The sequence below is a fragment of the Lactuca serriola genome, chromosome 9 (assembly GCF_051521515.1).
Source record: "Lactuca serriola cultivar US96UC23 chromosome 9, Lser_US96UC23_V15, whole genome shotgun sequence".
NCBI classification, from domain to species: Eukaryota; Viridiplantae; Streptophyta; class Magnoliopsida; order Asterales; family Asteraceae; genus Lactuca; species Lactuca serriola.
In genome coordinates, this window is record NC_136416.1 from 178,613,439 (window position 1) to 178,625,390 (window position 11,952).

Consider the following 11,952-nt stretch of genomic DNA (forward strand, 5'->3'; position numbering starts at 1 on the left):
ATGTGTACCAGCTTATTGAGAATTTCATGCTAGTATTGAGTAGACAGTAGTAGGATAGCCTGTGTAGGTTATGCCTGATAGTATGAGCTTAGCATTGTATGCTAGTACAATTTCTTGTTATGAGAATAGTTTTGCCTGAGTATGTTCTCTTTGTCCGAATGCTGCTTGCTTTGTGCTTTGTGGGACTCTGAGTGATGGGAGTTAGCCATTAGGTGAATACGTCACATCACATGTGATCAGGGTTGAATAATCTCAGAGTGCTGGATTTGGCCCTACTGCGCAGCTCTTGTTTGAGTCTAACCGTTGTAGGGACGAGACTTTTACTCGAAGGATTATCTGAGCCTCATTGCATGTGATGACATTCAGGTGGTGACTAATTGGCATTACAAGGAGGCCTTCAGCAGCTGAGGACTGGTTTTGGTAGAGTCAGAAGTTCCCTAGGGCAAGCCTAGGAAGGTAGAAGCAGAGATCAGTAGCAGTAGAGTGACTTGGTGGAGTCGAAGTAGTTCTTGAGGAAAGTACGAATATATGTGGAAGGTAGTATGGGCCCGTACTACTGAAAGCAGAGGATCCGTACTCGAATCAAGGAAGGCTGAGATGAATCCAGGGAACTTGTAGTGTGTGAGATCCCTTGAGTTTGGATGAGTACTGTGATGTTAGTGATGGCATGTTGCCGAGTGTAGTGACGCTGCGTGGTAGACCAGATGGTGGTTCTGGTGTCGACAGGGGATCAGGCTCGGACTCTGGAGCCGGGCAGATTGATGTTCAGATGAGGGAGTTCATTTCCTCTGAGAATTTCATGCAATATTATTGACCAAACTCCTGTGATCCTCAGTGTGATCAAGGAGGGAATTATAGAGATTTGTGATGAGAGGACGAGTGCATTCTGCACTGAGATAGCATTCATGATAGAAGCCCGTACGTTGATGTTTCGAGAATTCAGAGTTGTGAGGCTTCAGATTGTCATGGGGGTTAGGGACCCCGTTGTTAGCAGTAGATGGTTGGCAGATGTTGCCAACACTTTTCGTACCAGACGTTGTCTTGAAAGGAGACAAGATCTGATTTACTTCCTGTCACCTAAGGGATAGAGCATGAGATTGATAGGAAGAGGCCGGTAGTGAGTTGTGTGATGATGCGGTTAATGCTAAGTCATGGGATGACTTTTAGACCAGATTCTGGGCAGAGTGTGCCTAGGAGTTTGTGTTGTAGCAGTTGGCACAATGGTTGTTAGATCTCCACCAGAAGACTAAGACTGTGGCAGAGATCACTGCCAAGCCTCGGGAAAGAGCTTATATGGTACCACAATATGCAGCAGATGAGGAGATGAAGAAGGTAAGTTATCAGAACATATTGTAGAAGGATAACAGGGAGATTGTGAGTATCTCGGGGTGCAAGACCTTGAATGATATGACTTCTAGAGCTCGAGAGCAAGATATTGACTTAGAGCACATTGGTAGAGGGAACCAAATCAGTTGCTTATAGTGAGGGGTCTCGGGAGGAGATCGCAGATTTCAGATTAGCTTTCGAGAGACCAGAAGGACCATATTCGGTGCAACATTTGTGAGATTGGGAAGTACAATGTCATATTGGTTTATTCCAAGACTGAGGAGCAGCACGAGAAGCACCTGAGGGAGGTGCTAGAGATTTTGAGGAGGGAGAGAATTTTTACAAGGTTCTCTAATTGTGAGTTCTGCTAGCGCGGGGTGCAATTTCTTGGGCACCTTGTCAATCAGAAGGATATTCTAGTCGATCCGGTCAAGATAGAGGCCGTGATACAGAGGAGAATTCCGAGGTCTCCAACTGAGATTCGGAGCTTCCTGGGTTTAGCATGTTATTACCGGAGATTTATTCGAATTTTTAGAGTTGTGTGATCTTTTGGATTAGCTAGTGTTGAAACACTAGCAATGGTAAGTGTGGTTTCTAGCAGATTGGTCATAGGTGGTGAGAAGGTTGGGAATTCTTCAAGTTTTGTGTGCTGTAGGGCATTAGCTGAATCAAAAGTGGGGGAGAATCGACCAAGGATTCAGAAGCAGGAGCAGTTTTGAGACTAGGATAAGTTTCGCATCCTTATTGGGAAGGAAGATAGCCCAAGCGGTTGTATGGTTTGAGGATAGTATGAGATAGAAGTTTGGAAAAGCTTGCCAATAAGGAGATCGCGTTCCCGCGATGTTACTAGCAAGCCTTAGGGAATCAGGTTTGGGATTCCAGTCAGGACACGAGTTCAGCTGAGTGCGGTGCAAGCGCGTGTTCGATCCAGTATTAGAGTGTTGTAAGTCTGCGGGTGTAGCCGTAGCATTCACTAGCAGTCGGACAGTATCAGAGTGTTGTAAGTCTGCGCGTGTAGCCGTAGCATTCACTAGCAGTCAGATAGTATTAGAGTGTTGTAAGTCTGCGGGTGTAGCCGTAGCATTCACAAGATTAGCAGATAGTACTAGAGTGATGTGAGTCTGTGGGTGTAGCCGCAGCCTTCACTAGGTTGGTAGATAGCGTGAGTGCGTTGTTAGGACGCGGAAAGATCAGTAGTACCCACCAGTTCGGGTATAGTAGTGAGGAAATGGAAATCCACGGATTGGATTTCGGAATTTCCCAGACGGATTAGACCTGGTTAAGCCAGTGATAAGATTATAGAAGCGCCACTACATAGATGAGAGCAAGGAAGCAGTGGACTGCTTAAGGTCATTTATGACATGAAGCTACCAATGGTCATGTAGCAATCACTTTTAGCCTTGGGTTGGGTGACGTCAGGATTTGACGTATGGAATCGATCAGTTAGATCAGAAAGTTATTAGAGCCTCAGTGGCATGATAACTAGTGGCAGCTAGTTCTAGAGAAAGAAATTGTTCAGAAGTCGTGTGAGGTGACCAAGTGGGAGTCTTTTGGCTCCGTAGCCGGGCCGGAACCCGGTATTTCAGATGATTGGCGGAAAATTGAGACCAGGTAGGTCTCGGTAGATGTCAGGAAGCAGCCATGTGACAGCATACAGTTTCAGACAGTTCAGTGTTTCGGGCAGTTCAGTGTTCAGACAATTCAGTGTTTCGGGCAGTTCAGTGTTCAGGTAGTTTAGTGTTCAGACAGCTCGGTGTTTCAGGCAGTTACAGCTCTTGGGCAATGTTAGTAATTGTGCCCTAATTTGCAAGTACAGAGAGGATAGCTGGTTTATTAGGAAGTGACGAGTCACTCACAGCGGAAATATCTGAGCATTGGCCAAGTATAAGTGATCTACAAGGATAATTGGGTTTGTGAACCTGTTTTGTAGTGGAAATTTTCAAGCTAGCAGAAGTTGAGTAGTCAGTTGAGAGATACGCAGGCTGGTTTCATCGATAATAATTTGGTATGAGTGGTGTGTCAGGGAATCAGACCATCTCAAGGCAACAAATATCAGTCGGAATAGATGTGATCTTGTCGCGAGGGTTGGTCACAGTTACCCTAGAAAGGCTAGGGTGTGCCCAGGATGGTGACCAGGTTACTAGAGTGGTTTGAAGTGAAAGGAATGATTTCGAGGACGAAATCTACTTTAAGTAGGGGAGAGTTGCAATGCCCCGTTTATTTAAATTAATAAATATAAGTCCCAAACTAATTTGTGAAGAATTTTAGAAGTTGGGGGTTAAAAGTGTAAGTCCCAGATTTGTTTTGTGAATATTTATGAAGGCAAGGGCTAAATGATAATTTTGGGGGATTAATTTGAAGATATTTTATGGAGTAAGGGGGTTGTTGGTAAATTTCGGATTTAATTGTAAAGAGTTTTATGGGCAGGGACTTAAATGGTAACTTTTGGATTCCATATGAAAGAAAAGAAGGAAGGAGGGATCAATTATGTTAATATGGGAATGTGTTTTAAGGCACCGGGTATATAAGTGATATGTGAACCCTAACCCTAGAAAATGGTTTCAGCCGCCATGTATGAAGTCGCCCCCCTAGTCCAATGTTCCGATCAGTTGAGTAGCCATCGTCCGCCGCTGCTACACCACCGATGAGCGCCATAACAGCACTGTCGGAGACGTCATGAACATCACGCATAATCGCTGAGGATCGGTCTTTGGAGCAGCGTTTGTCATCTGTTGGGCATGAATGAACGAGAACGGCCGGTAAGACCCAACCGTCACTCACCTCCTTTCCCTTTCGTTCTTACTGTGAACACGAAGCTAGAATTGTTGTTGCTATCGGGTGACCCTCGGGTGTCGTTTTCTTGTTCCATCACCATTGCCGCCGTTCTTCTCTTCTCTTTTCGTTCCTTTCGCTGCCATGGGGTTGTTTCTGCTTCGGTAATGATCGCCACCCCGAAAGGACAGTCGAGCCTACGTGGATTATCACCTGTCGTGTTGAACCGAGAGGTGCTGTGAGGTTGTTGCTGGCCGGGATTCGAAGAGAAGAACCACCATGGCCTCCTGCCATGGTGGCCGCTGCTACTGCCGCCTTCCGGTGATGTCGTTGTCGCCGTGAGCCACCAAGCTGGTGGCTGGGGTGAACCTTGCAAATTAAAAACTTGTATGTGTGGGTTTATTTCAATGGAGAGGTGTATGGGGGTTTATTTGGCCGGAAAAGCCATCACCACCATCGTGAGGTGGTGGCTGCCACCCTCTACCACCGCCGTCCTCCACTAGGGTAGTTGTGTGTGTGTTTGTTAGTTAGTTAGTGTGTGTGTGTTTATTTCTTGATTAAAAGCATTGTAATTGTAATTAGTGAAAGATTAATGAAATGAATCAAAACCACCACCCTAAGGTGGTGGCCACCGTCGTGTGCCGCCATCAACCACCACTACCCGAGGTGGTAGTGGGTGGTGCCCCGCTAGCAAACCCTAATGGGCTTAGAGATTGGTGTCGGGCCTATTGGGCCGTGTTTTGGTTGAAGACCCTAATTGTTAGCATTTGGGCCTTGGACCTTTTTGGACCCACTATTGGACCATTGGGATTGGATTGTGATTTAAGCCCAAACTATTCCATGTCATTTATCTAGTAGCGTAAAGAACTTAATAAACTAAGTCCTTAATGGGCTAATTGAGAAAATCCTAACATTTGAGAAATTATCAGGACATACACTCAGGAATTATTTAATAAGTGAAGTATTAAATAATAATCATTGGCAGAAATTAATCTAAGCAATAATGGACTTAATGGATTAAGTCCTTAGTGGGTTAAGCCCTTAATGGGTTAAGTGAGAAACACTTAACCCTAATTATTATTTTATGAGAAACCCTATTTTCACTTGGGCCTTGTGTTGGGCCATCCAAGAATAATTGAATGGACCAGAGTAATTAGTTGGGCTCTAGGGTAAGGCCCATATGAAGGATTGGGCCTAATTTGGAAAATTGGGCCATATGTTGGGCTTTGATCCCTAGTTGACTTTGGGCCTATGGATTGGGCCTTGGGCTTGGGTAAGCCAAGCTAGGGGTAATGTAGTAATTATCCAAAGCGTGTATTTTTAGTTATGTGATAGAACCCAATTATTAATTGGGTGTTATTTGGTGTTGACAGTTCGGGAATCTGTCAGCCAGTAGCTGGGGTGGAGTCTACGGGAGTTCAGCAGTGTGGGATTGTGTCTACAGGACTTCAGCAGTGTGAGGTGAGTTTCCTTCCAGTAGGAACGGGTCTACGGCCATAATGCCGGCCCGTTTAGTTAGCAGTAGTTCCGGACTTCAGTACGATGCAATAGTTTAGTATGCTTGGTGTCTTTGTGATACAGACATGGTATGAGTTATGTGTTCCGGACTATGGTCCGATGCAGTATTCAGTATATGTGTTTATATTATATGCTATGATTACATTGCGCTATGTTCAGTTAGTTCTGGACCTCGGTCTGATGCAGTAGTTAGAGTGCTCGATGTCTTTGGGATTCAAGCATGTTTTGTGTTATGTGTTCCGGACTCTATTCCGATGCAGTATGCAGTATATGTATTCATGCTAGTTGATATGTTTATGCTATGTTATGTTCAGTCAGTTCCGGACTTCGGTCCGATGCAGGGGACAAGGTCCCCATCAGTTCCGGACTTCGGTCCGATGCAGTTAGTTTCAGACTTCGGTCCGATGCAGAGGGCAAGGCCCTGGTTAGTTCCGGACTCCGGTCCAATGCAGTTTCCGGACTTCGGTCCGATGCAGAGGGCAAGACCCTGGTTAGTTCCGGACTCCGGTCCGATGCAGTTTCCGGACTCGGTCCGATGCAGAGGGCAAGGCCCTGGTTAGTTTTCGGACTTCGGTCCGATGCAGTGGGCAAGGCCCAGTAGATGCTTTATATGTTATTGTATGGAATGTGGTAGTTTAGGGGAGCTCACTAAGCTTCATGCTTACGGTTTTCAGTTTTGGTTTCAGGTACTCAGTTTTCAAAAGAGGAGCTCGGGAAGATTGCAGTGCACACACCATTTGTTCAGCCTGGGATGTTTATACTCTGATATATTTGACAGTTTTTAAGATATTTTGGGATACATTCTTTATGATTCTTATATGACGATTGATGAATATGGTTTTATTACTATTTTAAAACGAAATTTTTAGACTGTATTTTTGGGATGTTACAGTTCATATGTTGGAAGTAGATATGAATGAAGACTGTCGTGAATTGGTGTGTGGATTGTCTAGAAAAGTATTAGACATAAGCAAATGTTTGCTGCAACGTTCATGAGTGCTTACGAATATGATTTGAGCATTAGATTGAACCCCCGCTCACTTGGATCACTCCATGAATTGTATCACGAGTGATTGGTGAGACGATAACATCTTATATTCTTGAAACCGAGATGTGTGAGTTGTATCTTGCGAATCGGTTGCACATTGATAATATGTAAACGCACCAGTAACTTGGTGTTATAAAACATATTGTTGTGTGTGATTTGGTTAGTAAGTGCAAGCAAGCATTGTATCAAAGTTTATCCGTTCCTTTTATCCAAAGTAGGATAAAAGCGATATCTTTTGGGCCCCTCGATGGTTTAGTGATGACAAACGTAAATGCTCGGTCGGGCTAGGGCTAATTTGAATTGTTCAATTATTCTGTCGTCATAAATCAGAAATCGAGTTATAGTACAAAGAGAATGATTTGAAATCATATCTCATATGATATCTAGAATGGAGGAATATATGATCCCTTATCTAAGGACATGCGTATCTGATATGATCAGAGTTGACAGCGGCTTTGGAAAGCTACGATTGCAGATTAGGATCTAAAGTCATACGCATGATAGTTATTAGACTTATCCAAGTGGGAGACTGTTAGATTAGTGTCTAAGTCCATAACTATTTTGGTATGTACTTGACCCGATGGTGCATGGTCCTTTTGGGTTGCCTTCACCAAAGCAACTTGATAGGATGAATTATGGAGAGAAAGGATTAAATATGATTTATTAATATATTATGGGAATAATATATTGAAGGAGAAATCATGTTGTTTAATTAATATTAGTCAATAATTAATTGGTAATTAGTTTTGTGACTAAAAGAGATTAATTAAACTTAAGGGACTGGAATTGTAATTATAGGATAATTGCAATTTGGGCCATGGATTGCCTTGAATCAAGAGGTGGACGAATTCTATGGGGAAACCCATAAGGAAATCGTCCATGGGCTTGATTAAAGGAGTCTATGGGTTGCTTAGGGCTTAAGCAACCAAATTAGGGTTTCCTTGTTAGATAACCCTAATAGCCTCACTATATATAGAAACCTTAAGGCTCAAAAATGTGGACAAGCAACCTTCTAGGGTTTTCACACGGTTTTGGCAGCCTCCATCCTCTCTCCTCTTCATCCTCTTGCTTATGGTGTTTGTGAACCATTAGAGGAGTGACACTTGTGACTCTAAGCCTTCCAAAGTCAATTCAAAGGAGGAATTGGGATTGTTATTGCTACATAACAATCAAGGTAATATCATAAACCTAATTATATGTTAATATTGATTTCCATATGCTAGAATTAGGGTTTATAGTCTTGGATTCAAAGCATGTACAATAAAGAATCCTAGATCCGAGCATTAGGGTTTGTATGAGCACATAGGATGTCTTATGACTAAAACCCATCAGATAGATGATGCAAATAGGTGTGGGTAAAACCCCAAACACTTACTGGTTGACAACGTTGGAAGGCGACTAAAGAAAGGAATGGAATGGAAGATGGGTAGCGTAAAGTAAAGTGGATGGGGGTGGGGTTTATTTAATTTAATTTTCAGTTATAACTACTAAAATAAGAGAGTTAAAAGGATAATATTAGAGATAAATCAAGACTTAATTCATATATTAGAGACAAATCTTAGCATACTTATCTCTTTATGTTTTCTGTTATGTAATCTATGTAATTATCCTTTATATATTCCTCTTGTAATTTTGGCTATATATAATACATCTCATCATAATTGAGATGTTGACTTTTTCCTTATTTACATGGTATCATCAGCCTAGTATGATCCTAAACCTAATTCCTTTGTATATTCCTTATTTACATGGTTCATATGTTTTGAACCATCTACCTCCCAAATATACATTAAAAGACATGCACAGTTTGATGAAACATCATTTCCATATAAGACACAAACTCTATCTTCTGACCATTTTTCTTTTGGAGTTGACTAGCTTTTTTGACCATCATACGTTTGTTCCATCTTCACCAGTGGCTGCGAAACCTGTTCCTCAACAACCATCTACTCACGACCCATGCTCACTCTGCGTTATTCCATCTGTTGTACCACCTGGGCTGATTCATCAACCTTTCAATTTAGTCACGATTACTATATCGACTAACAAACCTTCTGCTTTGATCCCTCCCGTCGCTGCAGATTCTCCGGTCTCAGTTGAGCAAGTGTTAGATACGAGCTACACTACTAAGTACGAACCAACATCCCCTGCCACATCTCCTCCAACTTCACGTCATCTAATGATTACTCACTCCGAGCCTGGTATTTTTAAAACATGACATGCTGCAAACTTGGCTTGGTTATCTCATCACTCTCTTCATCATGCACTTTTTCCCATTACTGAACCCAAAGGATTCAAGTCTGCTGCAAAGCACTCTCTTTGGATGATGGCAATGGATGAAGAAATAAAATTCCAACGTTCCGATGATACTTGGGATCTCATCCCTTGTCCTTCTGACTCCAACATTGTTGGCTCTAAATGGGTGTTTCGAATTAAACTTCACTCAGATAGAACCATTGATAGGTATAAAGCTTGCTTTGTATCTCAAGGTTTCACTGTGGTACCTGAGACTGATTACTCTCATACTTTTAGTCCGATTGTGTTTTCGTCATCAACCATTATAATTGTTGTTTCTCTTGCAACCATTTATCTTTGTCTTCTTCATCAACTTGATGTTAAGAATGCTTTTTTACATGGCAATCGTAATGAACTGGTTTACATGGAACAACCCCCCGACTTTATTGCTCCAGCTCGTCCCAATCGTGTGTGCAAGTTAAAAAAAAAAGGCATTATATGGTTTAAAACAAGCTCCTTGTGCTTGGTTTAAACGCTTGAGTGATTTCTTGTTCAAACACGACTTTACAAATAGCATGTCTGATCCTTCTTTGTTTTGGTTATCACAAAGGACATATACTACTATATTTCCTGGACTATATTGATGAGTTTATTTTAAAAGGTTCAGACAAGGCTATCATCAAGCGATTTCCTTCTTATCTAAAGAAGGATTTTGTTGTTAAAGATCTCAGATTGCTTAAAGATACATTGATGGTTTCTTATCTAAATAAGGAGTTTGTTGTTAGTTTTTTTGGGTCTCAAGGTTTACTATACCATTCATGGTTTGTTCCTTAGTCAAGCTTAATATACACATGATATTCTTACATGTGCTAGTTTGCTTGAAGCTAAGCATGTCTCCACTCCACTTGCTCCACATGAGTTATTTACGACATTGGGTATTGCGTTTTCATATCACACTCTTTATCGGTCTCTTGTCGCTGCGTTACAGTATCTCACCATCACTCGACGTGATATTTCCTATGTTGTAAATCAAGTTAGTCAGTTCCTACAAGCTCCTACAACTGCTCATTATCAAGTTTTTAGGCATATTCTACGTTTTGTCAAGGGCTTTGTTCTTGACTCAAAATCCAGTTTCACATAAGCGTGACAAACACATAGATCTTGACTATCACTTTATCCGAGAGCTTGTGTCTTCCGGGAAGCTACGCACAAAACTTGTGCCGACCAAGCTTCTTCAGGATGATGACATTTTCACCAAAAGAGTTTTACGTTCACACTTATAATTTTTTCGATCCATGCTTTGTCTAAGTCCACCACACATTCGCTTGAGAGGGGATATTAGAGATAAATCCAGACATAATTTAAATATTAGAGATAAATCTTAGGATACTTATCTCTTTATGTTTTTAGTTATGTATTCTATGTAATTATCCTTTGGATATTCCTCTTTTATCTTTGGCTATATGTAATACGTCTCATCATAATTGAGATGATTAGTTTTTCCTTATTTACAGACAGCTACTTAAATTTGCATAGCTGGTTGATCGACCTAGTAACTAATTGAAACACCAAGGACCATATATTAATCCTTTTAAAAAAGTTGATGGTTGAACTTCTAGTCTTTCTAAAGCAAGTGGGTTATGTATGTAAATTTGTCTTTGTGATTTCTAAGCCTATTTCTTGCACACTCTTAGGTTTATCTTTGTTATTTCTAAGTCTATTTCTTGAACAATATTAGGTTTGTGTTTATGATTTCTAAGTCTATTTCTTTCACACCCTTACGTAAATTTGTCTGTGTCATTTCTAAGTCTATTTCTCGCACACCCTTGGGTTTTAATATAGTTTAACTCTTAGTTTTGAAGTAGTTAATTCCACATCAGTAAATCAAAATACTATGACAGTAGTATATATATTATTCGATTTTAAATATAACAACATATATAAGCATAACAAATACCACACCATTGATAAGAAAATCAACATTTTAAAAGCATTTAAAAGCTAGAATTTCGATTGAATTTGATAGACGAGGTTGATGTCAACTTGAAAGGCCTTTGCAAGAATATCTCCAGCGATATCGGGATTTGACCCAAAAATAGCGTTTGCAATGGTAATAACACCTGGATTTTGACTACTCAAAGCTGCAATAGCAACAGCATAGCCATTTCCCACGTTTTTCTGGAAGTGAATCAGGCCTTCTGGGAACACGAAAACATCGCCTTTCTGAAGTTCTTTTGTGATGAGTCGGTTTTGAGGGTTGGACGTGACAAATCCGACTAGAATACGGCCTTCCATAACAGTCAAAATTTCAGTGGCCCGAGGGTGTGTATGTGGGGGGTTAATACCCTGTGGTGCAAAGTCAATACGTGCCATTGAGATACCAAGAGTGTTAAGTCCTGGCAACTCTTCTACGGTCACTGGAGTCACAGCAGACCCAACAGCATTCGATGTATTTCCCATTAGTTGCAGTCCTCTATAAAAGAAATCATCAGCTTGTACTAGCCTTGACTCTTTGCAAACCAAGCCATTCACGAATACTACGAGGAAAAAAATTAAATAAATAAACTATTAATCACAATTAAATATGATATGTTTTCAAATCATGCATGAAAATGCTGGAGAGTTTCTCGACTTTCACAAATAAATTCTTACCTCTGCTATTTTGGTCTGCCACACAGAAGTCCTGAAGAGGACTAGGGTCCGAAGCAAACGCAAGGGAACAACCTGCCGCCAAGAGACCAAATAAAAGCAAATGAGCCGTCATTGTTGAGAAGCCGAAAACTTGTTTTAATTTTGATGACTTAATTATGGTAGCTTGGGAAATCTATGAAATAAAGAATGGAACTCCCAATGCTTATATAGTAAAAATATTGGAAGATCAAGACTAATACCATCATAGCGTCATCAATTATCATCTTGAGATGCATTCAAATTTTGCTGTTCAATTTCTAGAAGCAAGATACATTCAACTTACGTTGTTTGGTTCTTAATTTCATAAAGGTTGCAACTACGAACCTTATATGTCTAAGATCCTTCCATTTAGTATATTTACT

The 11,952-nt window shown here is 41.0% G+C and overlaps 1 protein-coding gene across 1 annotated transcript; it reads right to left on the reverse strand.

The window, feature by feature from the left end:
• Positions 1-10,801: 10,801 nt before the first annotated feature.
• On the reverse strand, positions 10,802-11,708 carry LOC145073203 (putative germin-like protein 2-1). Its single transcript, XM_079019765.1, has 2 exons — positions 11,552-11,708; positions 10,802-11,436 (listed from the first exon to the last, which is right to left on the reverse strand). Exons 1-2 carry the CDS (start codon positions 11,661-11,663, stop codon positions 10,901-10,903), a joined length of 648 nt encoding a protein of 215 aa, XP_078875891.1. The 5' UTR covers positions 11,664-11,708; the 3' UTR covers positions 10,802-10,900.
• Between the last annotated feature and the right edge of the window lie 244 nt (positions 11,709-11,952).

Coding starts and splice junctions, on each gene's coding strand:
- LOC145073203 (XM_079019765.1), bottom strand. CDS start 11,663: ATGACGGCTCATTTGCTTTTATTTGGTCTCTTGGCGGCAGGTTGTTCC. Junction 11,437..11,551: donor GGCAGACCAAAATAGCAGAG/GTAAGAATTTAT, acceptor TTTTCCTCGTAG/TATTCGTGAATGGCTTGGTT.